Consider the following 16,191-nt stretch of genomic DNA (forward strand, 5'->3'; position numbering starts at 1 on the left):
CGCTTGATATTTTAAAAAACTGAAGTAAAAATCATGCTGAATAAAATACAAACACTTCATTGAACCCAAGTATTTTCTATTTTAACAAGCCTCAACGACCGCACAAAACCACCCCGAGGTCCACTATGAGCCCATAGGCCGCACTTTGCACCCCTGATTCAGATGATACAACAAACATACGGTGCATTAACAGCATTTTCTTTTTTCCGTAATTGTTTCAGGAAACATCATGTTTGTTTTCCCTAACTCGAAACCAAAAATCACACCAAAAGCATCCAGCTCGGTCCCATTCCTGACCCCTGTAACGGCCACAGCATCTGTTTCCAATAAGGCAGCGGGCCCTTTTATGGCCTTCAGGCTGGTGCGAATTCGAGAACAGACATGATGTAGCCCGGCGACATGATTTACTGCCACGGAGAACTTTGGGGGCCGTTTTCCTGCTGGAAGCTGCCCTGAACTTCTTCCTCTTTTGGCCCGTTGCAACTCCCAAACCGCGGCTCGCCTGTCATAATCATCTTGTCTTTCGTCTGTTCCTCTCATCATCCCCCTGCTTGTTGCCTTCATCGTTATTCTTTCCGACACCCCCTCCGCGTGTCCTCCTCCGTGAATTCGCTCTTTGTGCTCTCTCATTTCGCCGCGGCTCGTCTCTGCTCCGCTTTATGCGTCGCGGTGGGGAGGGAAAGCCGTCTCCTCTTGCATCCTCACCAGCGGATTTGCACTGGGAGATACTGGATGTAGCGGCTGTCAGCAGACAGACTTCAAAAAGAGCTTCTCTTTTAATGACTCGCTACACGCTGAAGGAAAATTTGATCATTCAGCTGGAGAAACGGAGAAAGTGGAACAATCTGCTGATCTGATCTGATAAAAAAAAAAAAAAGACAAGCATTTGTGCAGCAGCAGTAGAGTCTTAGCAAAGCTGTATATCTGTTTTTATTGTTAGTGTTTTGGGTTTGCAGCTGATGCCAACTTCAATTTCTTTTCTTTTTCATTTTCTCTAGTTAATAGTATTTTTTTTTCACATCCTGCTCTGAATAAAATCATTAGTAAAAGCAATACTTTAACTTGTTAAACTGAATATTTACATAAACTATAAATAACTAAGACACCATTACCAAGCCTTGTGGAACACCAGAGGTTATTTTTCGGATGCTACTTAAGTGCTATTAATTAACTTTTTTAAAACGACTGTTTTAATTACTTTCTGACCAATCACAAATGTACCTCTAAACTACAGAAAAGAAGGATGAATTATGTCAATTTTTCATCTACTAATGCTAAAGACGTTGACGGTCATTGAGTGACTCGTATTTCTCTATAAAGCCATCAAGCCCTCAAGTTAAAACACAAAATAATAACTCCAAATTTTAAATAATTCCGAAGATAATCAATGAATTTTAGAAAATCGATCGAGCAAAATCTAAATTAATGTGTTTGCACGGTTTCTTTTTTTTGTTGTTTTTGCTAACTGGCACCACTTTAGCTCTTATTTTGTGATGGAAAATACCTGTTTCAAAGGATTTATTGAGTATATACAGTGTAGTTCTAGTGGACTAGATGCTACAATTCATAAGGAGTAGTGAGGAAATTTTGATGGAGAAAAAAACTGAAAAAAGTGGACTCACTGTAGCCAATTTAATCACAATATATCCATAATAATATGTTTTTCTGACGTCCTGCTGCTCTAAAACCCACCTGAGGGCAGAGCCAGATAAACTGAGTAGTGATACCTACTGACGGGTTGATTAGAAGATAAAAAAAAATACATTAAAAAGTACTGAGAGAGTCATGAAACTGTGACTCCTCTGCTGGTTTTTCAGCTGACAGCTTTATTGGGATTTCTGACAACTATGTACTATTTTGGGCATCAATCATGGTTTTTATTCTTTTCTCTCATTTTATGCTTCCACATCTGCAGGCCTTATTCTCTCTTCTCGTGCCAAAGTTAAGATTTCCTCTCCTGCACCAACATTTGCAGCATCTGTGCATAATCTTCCTGTTTTATGACTGGATTTAATCACTTTTACAGAACCTTTAAAAGAGCGAAACCTGAAGCTTAGGTATTTTTTTGCTTTCTGGAAAACGCACTTAATGCCTGTTAACCCTTTTATTGTCTGGAGCTTCTAATCCCATATCTTCAGATACGTATTATGTTCTTAAGGGTGAAATGGTGAAAGAATGCCATACTATTCTACAACTGCAGTTCATTTAAAACAAGAATTGGGTGCCCAAGTTTGAAACGAGTACCTGGATTCAGATGTTGTAAATATTAAGCAGCCCCATGAATAGTAAAAACTCTTATCACTGCCTATTTTAAAAGTTTAACCACCAAACACACCTTAATATGCATTTATATGGAAATCACAGAACTTAGCATTTACAGTCTTCTTTATCATTATGATTTATATTTTCAGTAAGCTCTTTGGAAAAATACAAAAATGGGCACATTTTCAATGAAGTATTTGGAGTCACGTTAGATGGAAATATCTGCAATAACTGATCGAAAGCGAATAGCATAAGGACTCTGACCCAACTGTTAAGCATGGTGGTGGTAGCATTATGCTATGAAGCTGTTTTACCACCGCATGAGTGCACAAAATCAACTAAATATTCATACTGGCTCATTTTGTCCACATATACGACTAAAACTTGGACAAAACCAGGTATTAAAACAGGAAAATGATCCAGAAAAAAAACACACACAACAACTGGTTTTGGGAATGGAAAACCAGGCTAACAAATGAGCAGTTGGAGTTACTTTGACCTCAAACCAACTTTTAATTTATCTAGTGTCAGGAAAGCATCTAATTTAGGTAAACTCAGCCGTTACCGCCAAGAAGAGCTATTAGATATCCAGCCGGAATTAGGACAAAAACTACGCAGAATTGAGGCGCAACTTGATAAAGGCCATCTGGAAATATAAGCCTGCAGGTATAATTGGAGATAAAACAAAATAACTTTTTTGCTAAATATCATAAAACATTTATGTTGTGAAATAATTTCGCGGAAAACAGACGGTCCATATATGATGGTCCATATAATTCTCGTTTCCATTCTTTTTTCTTTTTTTTTGGCGAAAAATATCAAACTCAGACCATCAGATGTGTCAGACCCCCACCCCCACCCTCCACCCCTCATCCCCTACCAACCTTTTTTTTTCCCAAATAGACTTGTTGCCGAGGCAACGCAGAGATGCAAAAGCGCTCGGAGGGTGGGCGTTATTTCAAATCTGGGCACACGCGAACAGTCATGCATCTTCTCTCACAAGCCCACGCGCGCAAAAAATAGACATCACATAAATATAGTATGACCCACAGGCAGTAGAGAGAGAGGGGGGGGGATGATGATGATGATGATGATGATGATGAACACGGTGGTGGAGATGAAGATGCATTTCCTCCACAGTGACTCACGCTCTTATCCCACGCTGCTGCATCTCTGTACAGTAGGTCACAGGTGCAGCAGCTCCAGGCGTCACGTGACTCCTGCATGGAGTCGCGTGACGTAAGCAGACAAGTCTGAAGCAAAAAAAATAAAATAAAATAAATAAATAAATAAATGAATAAATAAAAATGTGTGTGTTTTTGGATGGCAGCGGCAGGAATTCGTGCAACAGAGCAGACCGCAGGCCGAATCTGGGCCAGCAGGATTAGCGGCTTGTTGGATAGAAATTGTTAGGGGGGGTTGGTGGTTGGGGGTGTAGGAGGCAGCACATGCGCGTTTTTATGTTTGTGTGTGTGTGCGTGCTGACTGCAGTCAGAAAATAATTGTATGTATGAGTTGATCCTCCTTCCAGGAGAGAGCGGTGGGCGTTCGGCGAAGATGCGGAAATGAAAAAGAAACTCCGCGTGCAAATCCTGATCACAGGTGTGGCAGAGCAGGACGACTTCGTGGTTTGCATGATTTTTGCATTTAAACTTCTAGTTTCGATTAAACAGTGGAGAAAGAGGAGTTTCTGTAAAAAAAATTTAAAAAAAACTCCACATCATAACAAGCCTGACCTGAATCTTTAAGTGTTTGTATAATCCGGGAATCTTTACATTATGTGTTGTCAATGTGTGTGTGTGTGTGTGTGTGTGTGTGTGTGTGTGTGTGTGTGTGTGTGTGTGTGTGTGTTTTGAGATGGATTAACCTTTGTCAGCGTCTGATGGGATGAGAGGGAAGCGTCTCCTTGGCGACCGATAGCTGAGGGGATAGGGAGGGGGATGAAAGTGGGTCATCATCATCATCGTCGTCATGGCCGCAGATTAATCTAGATATCCAGACGTGCATTTATCAATTGGCAAATAAATAATAAAAAAGTGAGTGCAGGACGAGCAAAGTTCAGTCTCTTAAGGGAAGCGGGAAGTATGGGAAATGTCAAAAATTAAATTATAATCAGAGATGATGATAGTGTTTTTGTTGTTTGTTTTGTTTTCTTTTGCATGTTCACGCACACTTTCGCGGAGCGTCCATAAAATTTAATAAGAAATATTAAGAGAAACCATTCAGCCTTGTTGGTTGAAAAAAAAAATAATTATAAGGACACACTATTAAATATTCAGTTCCTCCAAAAGAAATATTCCAATATTTATGCCTTTTGGTCCTTTTTTTTATTTTTTATTTTTTTAATTGAATTACGAGGAAACAACAACATTTTAAATTTGAATATCAATTGATGAATTTATTTAAGATACTTCACCACAAGAGAAAACAAAACAACATAAAGCTACTGCCAACTATCAGTTGAACTTAATATACTTTGATCACTAAACAAAGATTAAAAAGTTATCACACCGTACTCCACTGGGCGTGATGCAGATTGTAAAATTGAACTCAGCTGATTATTGATAACATGTAATTCATAATATAATGAAGACAACGTTATATTTTTTACGTAGAATTGGTTTGGGCGCCTGCTTTCCCTAAATAATCTTATTTCAGCAATGATAGTGGGAGACATTATCAACAATCTCCATCAAAATTAACACTTCAGCTACCAGAAACATCCTCATGTTGTTTACATCTTCAAATTTAATGCTAAAATTACAGCAAAACATGATGTTACAGCTTTATTTTTACAGTCATTTGCAGCGTGACACCGACGGAGCGATAAGTTGAAGCGCGATAAAAAAGAAAAAAAAAAAACATTGGCACTCCTTTAGTCTCATCTAATTAAGATCAACCCAGAAGGCAGCTGCAGACACGTTTCTCCCAGAGGATGGCTGAATAAACACTGCGGGTCACGAAGAGGCCAGCAGCCTCTCTCTTCAAAGTTCGACCTCACTGCAGCCTAATCTGACTCTGGAGCCAAAAGCTTCCATCTCTGACCTCATAGCTGAATAACCCGACAAGTAAGACACATAATGGACTTGAGCATCGTGTCAGGAAGACGGTTTAAAGGTCAACACGATGCCTGCAGCGAGGCTGGGGAGACGCAACAGAAGCAGGAAGTGATGTATGTAATCCGTTACCGATTGGGAGAGTGGGTTAGAGAGCTTAGGTGGAAATCTGGAAATAATAATTCATTAAATCTTAAACAAGCTTTTGCTGAAACGTGATTTGACATTTTTAGCTGTATTTTACATTGCTTGACATTTATTATGAAATTAAGGGAGCGATAAATCGCAATAATAAAGCTGGAAATTAAGATATAAAACACGTTTTTTTTTTCACATTTCTTTCACTTTTGAATCATCAGATGTAAACCTGCACAGCAGTCTGTCCTTGAAATAATTTTTCTCAGATGTTCTTGCACAGCAACACGGAGAGCCTGAAGTTGTTTCTCAGTCAGAAATGACTTTTCTCTGAAATATTGAATGGAGTTTTCAGAGTCGCAGATAAGAACGTTTCTGGATCGCAGTGTGTGATGAAATTCCCTCTTAAGTTCAAAAACTCGCTAAGCGTGCCCTTGGTGACGCGCGATTCAGTGCAACCCAACTGGTGGCGCGGGGTCATTGCCGAGCACGAGACTTTCCAAATGTGTGTGCATTCAAAACAATGGCATTTGCCCACATGCTCCAACAAACAGGCGGGCTGTTTACGGTCCAAACAGGCCAGGAAGAGTCTTCAACTGGTTTTAATTTTGTCCCAATAAGACTCTAAGATAAATCACTGCCACCAATACATTCATGAAGCAGAGCACGGCACAAGGGTCATTCTGCTAGCATCTTTGGTCAAGATTATCTGTGTGGATGGATTGCTGTGCAATTTAGGGCAGATATGTACTGAACCCAGGGGGCACAAAAGGCCGATTTTGGTGATGTTTTGGGGTTTTAGTGAACCATCTGGATAATAAGAAGAGATCGACTTACTTTTAAGTTGTTTAGAGTTTCGATTTGTTTGATATTTTAACGTCTTCTACAACGTTTGTGCCTAGAAGAGATCCTTGACTGTTCCTCTATCCAGTCTTTGGTCTTCTCTTTTCCAGTGGGTGTTTTTAGAATCATTTCTTTATTTATTTGTTCATTTTAGGCCAAAACATGCCTAAATGTTCAGCAGATTTTTATCTAGTATTTAATTGCAAAAACTACCTGATTGCAACACTATTACAATGTTGCAGGACGTTTTAAAGAGAAACTAGCCTACAGCAATGCAGGTCCTTCAATGTCCTCAATTGTGAGCTGGAAATATTTTCTTTACATTCACTCATTTTTTAGCAAAAAGCCTAATCATTAGTTGTGTTGCAGAAATTAGAATTATGGAAATAAATTATCTCAATGGTGACAAGACAATTTTAAGAAAACTCAGGTTTTTTGGTTTTTCAGCGCAAACCACGAAGAAGAAGACAGGAAGCGGTAGGAAGATGGAGGCACAGCATGTTTTTTAATGACTTATCGCCTGAACAAATTTATTCACGCGTGATTTTAATTGCGTTTCTTATTTAATGCAATTAAATATTTATTTCCTCTGGCATAATGTCCTCAAAATGCTACTCTCTTAAAAACAATTGTAGAAATTGGCAAATTTAGCAAACAGTAGTAATTTTCTGACTTAAGAAGATCAAAACACGTTTTCCTGTCTTTCCCATTTTGAAATCCAGCATATTGTAATCCATGGAAACAGAAAATTATGGTGTACCAATTTTTAAAAATCCAATTTTTTATTGGGAATTGTTGCGTTTGATGTATTTTACATCTGCTGCAATAAAAAGTTATTTTAAAACTTTTTTGGAACCTTTATGTTAATTACCTATACATCTTCAGAGTGGATTTAAAGGTAGAGAGAGCTATGAATTTTAACTTTCTGTATCGTAGCAACGTTACTGTCAATAACGCGGCAGCTGGACAGTCTGCTAACCACAGTGAGTTGATCTATAAACCGACGCAACAGAAATATTAAAAAAGGAACCACAGAAACGGTAGAAAAACGAATAAGCAACCAGCATTCTGCCAGTACAGCATAGTTAGAGTGTTGGGCTAAAGTCCAAGGACTGATCAGAGTGTGTGTGTGGGTGTGTGTGTTTGTGTGTGTGACACAACGTGGTGGAAAAGAGTGCCAGTGAGCTCTGTATCTCATCTTCTGGACAAGTCCTTAATCTGTGTGACCCAGTGAGGGATTATGGGGGTTCTGTAATAAAAGGGGACTAGAAGCAAAGCTTTTCCAACTCCCTACGTTGTTTCCATCTTTGTCACTACAGATTTTATTAATATAATGAACTAATTCCTGGACAATTTCCTTACTTTTAGCAGAGTAGTTTTAAATTGTAACGTATGAGAAAATTTGATTTTTAAGTGCAACACCTCCGACTGCATCATGTTGTCCGGGTTATTGGTTTAGAAAGCATTTTTCTGCTTCTGTCTTGTAGTCATCACATTACCCTCAGTGATGGGAAACTGACAATAGTTTGATTTACACAGTTAGAAATTAATATTTAATCAGCTTGAAATACAGATAGCTAAATCGTTGCAGTTCACTATGCTTTTCTTAATATCCTCCTTAAAGCCACCATCTTTTTTTGAGTTCAGTTCACAGCCTATTAGGAGTTCGCATATTCTATTTTTGGTGACAGAAGACAGAACGTGAGCTATTTGCATGCAAAGAAAAAAAAATTTTTCTAGGCTCAAATGTGGGGGTTTTGAACCAGAAAACACTTTCATGCACGGTGGTGGTGCTGTCATGATATGGGACTTGCAAAAATGAATTTGAGTTAGAGTTAAGTTCTGCAGAAAAATCCACGGATGCTGAACTAGAACTACAAACGGGCAACAAAAGCTGTGTTTTTCCTTAAAACGCATTCAGCCAGGGGACAAAAATTATTGAAATGTTAAAAGAATCAACAGTTCAGCTACAACGCTGAAGGACAAAACAAAAGTGAAACAAGGAGGGGCGGATTTCTCACCAGCATTTACAAAAAGCATGAAGTTTAACCTCTATGTTTACATCTTTAACTTGACCTGCTTGCTTTAAGGCTTGACTTTAAAAGGACAGCAGAAAAATCTCACGTTAAAAACAAGACAAAGCTAATGTAAGTAGCTGGAGCGCTACATTGTACTTATCGGTGCTGGTTAGCATTTTTCCCCACTTATTTCGTGGTTGGTTGAGAGTTGGTCGTTATTCGGCGTATTGTATTTCCCTACAGCTTTGAAGTAGAAAAGCTGGTGCAAAAGGAGACGCTCCCCTCGATTCACAGACATATGGAGTGGAGTGGGTGTTGATTTCTGCCCCCAGGGGTAAACGGAGCCGCTAAATGTCATATATGTCACGTTAACTATTCATGCGTCTGATGTTTTCCCGGGTGAAAGTGTCTTGGGGAGAGGGGTTAGGGTTGATGGGGGGGGGGGTGCCGGTGTGACCACCACTGTCTGCAGTTTGGTGTGTGTGTGTGTGTGTGTGTGTGCGTGTGTGTGTGTGTGTGTTTGTGTGTGTAGGAGAGGGAAAGGTGGTGGTGGGGGGGATTTCCTGGACTCATCGGTGGGCTGAGCTTTGTCTGAAACAGAACCACGTGAGCCCGCATTAAAACCTCATTTAAGAGGATTCAGGACAGATGGTGTGCCATTGTTTGAGGATATGTTTGTATTAGAAAACAGGGTGAGTGATGGAAACTGACCCACACATATATACACACACACACACACACACGCACGCACGCACGCACGCACGCACGCACGCACGCACGCACACCATCTCCCTTTCCCTTTAATCCTTTATTTCATTCTGTAAACACGCCACACCCACTTTTGACCACTTCAAGGCCACATTCCCTCACCTTGCTTTGGGTTTTTATTGGATTGCGTCGCAGGCCAATCGGCGGGCGAACCTCGGAGACAAACAAAGGAACCCTCTCTTAAGTGAAGCAGGGCACATGGCCGTTTCACCGGCTCAGGAGCTCTGATTGGTCGCAGAATAATCCAATCAAAGCTGAAATCAACTTAAGTGGCAGCGGTTTGCACAATGGGAGCTGGAGAACAGCAACTTTCAGAGAGTTGAGCTTACACAAACTCAGCCGTCGCCAGTCTTTGCACTTCTCTTTTTTTTTCCCCTGCACATTGCATCCCTTCCTGCTGTACTCTCAGTTTCTCACCAGATGGAGAGGGGGCGGCGAGCGCCTTCTTCTGCATGTGTGGCTCTGTGCAGTCCAGAGTATTCATGCCTGGTTACCCGTGAGTTTGCATATTTGCATACCCTGAACATCCTGTCCTTCCATGTTGAATGAGGATGAAATAATAAGAGCAATCAGCTGCAGGCGGGCATGCAGCTGCTGACGGAAAGCCGTTTTTTATTATTATTATTTATTTATTTATTTATTAAGTGGAAATGAAGCATAATCATCAAGGTGCATTTGGAGGCTAATCTGCAATCATCTTTTGGGTGGGGGAACTAATCTGCATGGGTGAAATAAATCCTGTCTGTCATCGCCTTTGCATTCTGAAGCTGGATTGTTAATATACATAGATAAAGAGAAAGAGAGAGAGAGTGTGTGTGTGCATGAGAGAAAGAGAGAGAGTGTGTGTGCATGAGAGAGAGAGAGGGAGAGAGAGACAGAGAGAGAGAGAGAGAGAGAGAGAGAGAACTAAGCTGAAACAGGGAGGAGAGAAAGAGAGGGGGAGTGTGTGAGGGAGAATCAAGTCACCAGGACGGGCTCCACTGTTAACGCTGTGAAGGTTTGAGCGCGAGCACCAGGAGGCCACATTCCGCGTGAAATAATGGATGGGACAAAGCCGGCCATGGAGTCCAACGCCGAGGAGACCCAGGACGAGGGGCAGGAGAGCAAAGGTACGCGCTGTCATCTGCGCCTTTTCTCCCTCACCTCCGTTTTTTTTTTTTTTTTGTTTTGTTTTGTTTTTTTCTTTGCGTCTGCGCCAGCCCTGAGCGGTTTAACCTACTTGCTACGGCGACACAATTGCGCCGGGGTTTTGTTATCATTTCGGGGCATTTAAGTGCCAGTGCTGGCGGGTAGAAATAGAAGATAATCCTCGCGGTGTTTACAGGTATTTTTCACGTTTGTTGCGCGATTCTGGGGCGGACCGAGGAGCGAGAGGTGGAGGGTGGATTGATGGGTTTGTGTTGGGCAGAGGAAGGTATTCAGAATGGTCGAGCGGGGGGTTTTACGGAGCGTGCGTTAATGCTAATTTGCTTTTGCGCTGCTGCACCATCATGAGCTTATTTTGTGCCTAATGAGCGGCTGATAAAGGCAGAGGCGGCGCCGCTGCCGTGCGCGGCGCTGCGCTGCGCTCCGTGCGCGGCGGCATTGTTCTCCTCCAGGTGGATCCTCCCGCCTCCTGCAGCCGCTTCCATGATTATCGGCGGGGGGCTCTGGGGTTGATCTGTCAGCGGCGTGATTGATGCGGCACGCTGCAACAGAAGATGTTTCTTTCTTTCTTTTCTTTTCTTTTTTTTTGCGCGACAGCAAGGATCAGTTGCAGTCGCTGGAAAAATAAAAGGAGCAGCGGCGCTCTTGGCGCAGAGTGTCGGCTGTGTCGATCATTTGCAAGCCCCCATAGACATGCATGTTAATGAAGCCCCTGATCCGCTCAGTTAATGTTTCATATTCATGAAATAGGTCATTGCACGTGTGCACAAAAGTCCAAATATGATCCTGTTTTGTTTTTTCATAAATTGCATTAACATTGAAAATCACACCCAAACTGTTGCTCCTGTTACACGGTGCGGTGTGTAGGCGTGTCTTTGTGCGTTGGCGGATTCAAGGCCACGCAGAGTGGATGTGACTGATTTGTTTGGAAGCCTATTGTGGCTTTATAGTTAAAAAAAAACTCTTTACTGTGGTTAAAGTAAGTCTAAAAATGTATAAGTGCACAGCCAAGGCCGGATTCAAGAGGATGCAGGCCTGGGGGATGGAGTTTGTTTTGGTGAGCTAAAGTCACATTTCATGCTTGCAGATTGCTGGTCAGAGACAAACAGCATTTTTTTTATTTGTTCTTTATGAAAACATCACCATAAAAACATTAATGCCTACAGAAAGAAAAAAAAATGTTGTAGTAACCATGCCAGGCCTGAAGGTGGCGATTTAACCCAATTTCCTTCCATTATTCTCAGTTTACTAAGGTTTTGTTCACACCCTGCACAAAAAGTGAATTATCTTCATTTTTTACTCCACTTAATCACAGTTTTGTTTTAAGTAAAACAAAACATCTCTTCCATCAATTTATACCCTCATTTCCGTCACATATTGGTGTATTTATCTTTTTTAGAAAGTTATTTTCATATAATCAGTCTCTTAAACATAATTTTTTAAATTTTAGTTTCTTTCCATTTTTTTTTATCCCTATTTGGACCAGCTGACTGTAGAATTGGTCTGATTTTGACTTCTGATCAATCTATAATAACAAAGCACTTCTGCTGGTGGATATTATCCATCAAAATTCAGAGGTGGAAAGCTGGATGTTTCTCACCAATCCAACATGGCTGCTTACTTAAGAAACACATTAGAATCTCTATTTGTTAGCACTTCTGCTAGTTCTCTTCACCTTACTTGATGAACATTTTTCCTTTAATGTTTGAATACATTGACGATTATCACTGTGGTCAGCAAGTGTGTGCAATGAAACTGGTTTTCCAACTTGCAACTGGAACATGGTGTGCTTGGGTGTGTCTTAGTTCCCACATGTCCATTCTGGCTTGTGAGATACATGGAAAATTGGTTGGATAGGGCTGCATTTTTGACAATAATCTCGATATGGCAATGAAGATATGAGCCTCAGACATGTAGCATGTTGGCCAATATCACCTGTATCAGATATGGGGATCCCTTGCTTTAAAATATAACAAAGAACAATAATTTCTTTCAAAATACACTGTGTGACATATAAATGTTGAACAAACCAATATTACAATTATATTTGCAACATATGGCATGCCATGTTGCCATGTACTTTATACGTCTTGTTTCTTAAATAGATTGGCTAATGAAAAGCAGTAAGGAAAACTGTAGGTATTATCTTATGCGGACGGTTTCCACTGCTCGCATTAATTCATATCAAGGTATATTTGGTGTTTGAACTGTAAAATAGGTAGAAATAAGCATTTCTAGAGCAGTTCTCAAGCATTCACCGATTTCAGGTATTCGTAGACTGTGGTCGCTAACGTCTGCTGATATCGGTGGTCAATATTAAGATCTGTGAAAATATGTGAGGTTCATGCTGCAGGGTTTGGCTCTTGGCCCAGTCATACTGCTGGGTCACAGTCTTGTCTGTGACGTAAGGTGCAGGCGAGTTGGGTGTCCCTCAGCAGTGATACATCATCCTCTCCTGAGGATGATGTATCCTCAGGAGAGGATACATCATCCTCTCCTGAGGCAAAGCAGCGATGCACCAACTACAGTCCAATAACAGCCTGCAATCATGCAACTTCATTTGACAGTGGAGGTGAGCCTGTTGAAAAGCCCCTGAAGATAGCAGAGCAGGAGGACAATGGTAAGCTAACTATTAGGCCTTTCAATTCCTTAATCACAGTTTTTCCATGGAAGCAGGGAGTTTATTTCACCCAGGTTGGCTTCTGCTGTGCCCCCAGGTGTGTTCAAATGCAAAAATGAGAAAAAGACTGTGAGAGATTTTCGAAGGTTGCATGTTGTTGGTGCAGTCATTTGACATCTGGACTACGACCAAGCTTGCAGCATTCGTTAAGAAGCTGGAGATTTGCAGTGGGGGCCAAGAAGGCGAGAGCTGTCACTTAAGGAGCTTGTGCAGGCAAGTGCCAGAGAGCAGCAACTACTTCCAGATGCATAATGAAGAGCTGCTGGGTATATATTCTGCACAGCCCACAGACGGAGTGGTGCAACTCGATATGCATGAGAAATTAGGCAAGATTCATGCAAGTAAATATATATTGAGCTCTCACAATATCAAAAAGAAAAACACAGTATTTTGTGTCAAAGTGAATCGCGAAGCTCAATCCAGTCGCTAGGCTGAGGTGGTTTTTCAGCCGTATTGAAATCCGTATATTCCGCAAAACCACAATGGAAACACTTTTTTCACACCACAGAGTCACGTGACTGACAACCAGACAATGCTGCTGGCAGAAACTGCAAAGAAGATGACAGGAAGTAGAAGGAGGATGATGGTGTGGCATGTTTTATGATGATTAACTGTGCTAACAAACTTACTCAGATGTGATTTTAATTGCATTCCATATTTAACGAAAACACCGCAAAATTGTGTGAAATTGTGTTTTCTTTCCTGACATTACCAGGATAGAAGTTTTGCGCACATCTAGTATCTCTTTCTTGCTCTGAATTAGGATTTGGATGGATAAATGTTCCATCCATTTATCCATCCAAATGGTTGTCATCCACTGCAAGACAACCATAAAGAAAATGATGAAACAAGCCTTACTTTGATTAGGTTTTGTTTGTTCCGTCTCTGTTCTATAAGTCGGACCGGGTGTCTGGACATAGTTCTGCGTGTACCTTTTCTTTTCTCAGCAGATTGAGCACAATATCTGTTCGATCTGGCATCAATATCTGTTTAGCTCTTTTGGATGACTTCCTCTCTTTGGATCACAGAATTGAACTAGTAACAAGGCCGAAAAATAACCAAGTTTGCAACTTTAACTTCTAAAAATATACAGTGAACCAAATTCTGTATCCATCTAAATCTTAAAAGGTGGCCATGTTTGTGCTTTGATTCTTGACTCTGGTCCTGTGTCTTTACTTCACAGAAACTACCCAGTGGCATCACATAGGAATGTTTGCCCACATCACACTTAAAAAAAAAAAAATTCTCAAACCCAATTGCTAACTTCACAGAGTTCAGTTCCAACTGGAAACAAGAAATTGTATATTTGACAGTAGTCACTGTCCAATCATTGTCTACAGCAGTGGTTTCCAAACATTTTCTGCGCCCCCCCTATGGATTACAAATGGCTGTCTGGTTGAAACGACGCGTGTGACGGGGGGGGGAATCGACTTTTTGGGGGGCAAAATGAATGTACGTAGCTGAAAATAGACACCAACATCGGTAGCCTACAAGGTACTTGTTAAACTTAAGGTTCTGTATTGATATTAGCTAGTCATCTTTTAGCTAACATTACCTGCATCCAGCAGCTTTACTCAACTCAGTCGGTTAGTTTGGAGGGAAAAACTGTGAAAAGTTCTTTGTGTTTTGCTGGTTTGCCGTCATGATTCTAACACAAACCTACGTAGCTCCGCCCAGCAGCAGCAGGTCTCCTTCACAGGTGGAAACCCAGCGCGGGCATCGTAGAGCTCATGTTGCGTTTAAAGGCGGCTTGGAAAAACAGGTTACAACATGTTAACAACGGATTAAACAACTGCTGATAAAAGTGACAGAGGACACAAATATGGGAAGTGTGGAAGCCTCTACTGAATCAAATTGACATAGGAATAACAGAGAGTTGGCCATTCTAAGGTTAAAACCCAGCGCATACAGTGTTCATGTTTTTTTTTTTTTTTTTTTCATCCAGACGGCTTCCCGAGCCCCCCCTGCAATGACACGGCGCCCCCCGTAGGGGGCGCGCCCCACAGTTTGGGAACCTCTGGTCTACAGTCAGGAATCTAAAAAAGGACAAAAAGAAATACAGTCAGCTTAACCATCTAGAGATTCAAGCTGACCATAAATTAATAAACAAGCAGTCATTTTCAAAAAGCTTACAGTGTTCTAAACTAGCAAAAATAATCCACCCACTTGAAGAAAAGCAAGTCTCGAGAGGTGACTAAATAAATAGATAATCACCACGGCAGCAGGATCATGAATACTGCATGATCTCACAGTTTCATGCAGTTTGTGGGATAAAATATTATATCAAGTCAAACTAATGTCATGATGAAGGCCTTCTGGTGCAAAAAGTCGCTATGGCTATGCTAAAGTTAGCATCTGTGTTGTAGCTTCCTGTCAGTGCAGCTCACAGCTTTATAAATTGTCTCGGTCGAAACTCAATGATTCTACGATGAACACAGAATAATAATAATAAAAAAAAAACTGTTATAGATTAGTAAAAACTTTACGGATTATAGCCTGTACAGAGGAACAGTGTCAGTGGGTATAGATTGATTGTTGTGCCTGATTTCATGCTGTAATCTGTAATCTGCTGGCACACAGGGGTACTGTGTGATAATGAGGCATCATCAGCTCTCATAATTGCCTGCTTTAATTAGTCTGACTCTATTTGATTGGACAACTCACACACCGTCATGATTTTACTTTGCTTTAAACACGATTTCCTGAAGCAGGGTGCTTAAATTTGCAGTAACTGAGCGGCCTGTTAGAGCCTGCTCTTACATAACGCCGCCGTCCCTTCGTTATGATGCTCGGATCAGAACCGTAACACATTACATCATCGTCTGGAAGGTTGCATGTTTTGTTGCATTTTCTGTTTGGAGCAGCAGAATCCGCTACTGGGGTTATGCTTAAAATCAGAGCTGTGGGTTTATTTGTTATCTTTAATAATGTCAGGGATATTCAGCGAGAGCTTTGAAGAGCTTTATTCCTGTAAGATGTTTTTAGGTGCAGTGTTGGCAGACGGAGAGGAGCTGGGCCTGGAAGCCTTTAAGTGAAACATGTTTGGACGCACTTTCAGTTTGGACTGCAGATGTTTCTTGTTTCCAGGCTGTTTCTGCGGGTATTTTTAGTAAATTCAGGCTATTTTTGAACCCCATTCGCAAAACTATATCGGCATCCATTTTTCCTTTTATGTCAGATGTGCCGTACCAACTCGATGTCGGCTTCAGCTGTTTTCATTCTTTCAGCTCCATCTGCTCAGCAGAATAACAGTGGTTTTATTGCTGAATTTTACAAATGGTTT

General features: G+C 41.0%; 1 protein-coding gene across 2 annotated transcripts in view; it reads left to right on the top strand.

Moving 5' to 3' along the window:
• The window catches only part of LOC106924959 (neuronal membrane glycoprotein M6-b-like), a 37,273-nt gene that overhangs the window by 2,004 nt on the left and 19,078 nt on the right, over positions 1–16,191 (top strand). Inside the window, exon 1 of one of the 2 annotated variants that reach the window (XM_014998940.2) lies at positions 9,647–10,191. The exons of the other annotated variant lie outside the window; for it this stretch is intronic. Coding sequence (XP_014854426.1) covers positions 10,122–10,191 — 70 coding nt within the window. The 5' untranslated portion in view covers positions 9,647–10,121. Of the gene's footprint in view, positions 1–9,646; positions 10,192–16,191 lie in introns of those variants that run through there. 2 annotated transcript variants of the gene reach the window in all.

This window comes from Poecilia mexicana, unplaced genomic scaffold, assembly GCF_051168715.1.
Source record: "Poecilia mexicana isolate PSO_F unplaced genomic scaffold, ASM5116871v1 scaffold_2, whole genome shotgun sequence".
Classification (NCBI taxonomy): Eukaryota; Metazoa; Chordata; class Actinopteri; order Cyprinodontiformes; family Poeciliidae; genus Poecilia; species Poecilia mexicana.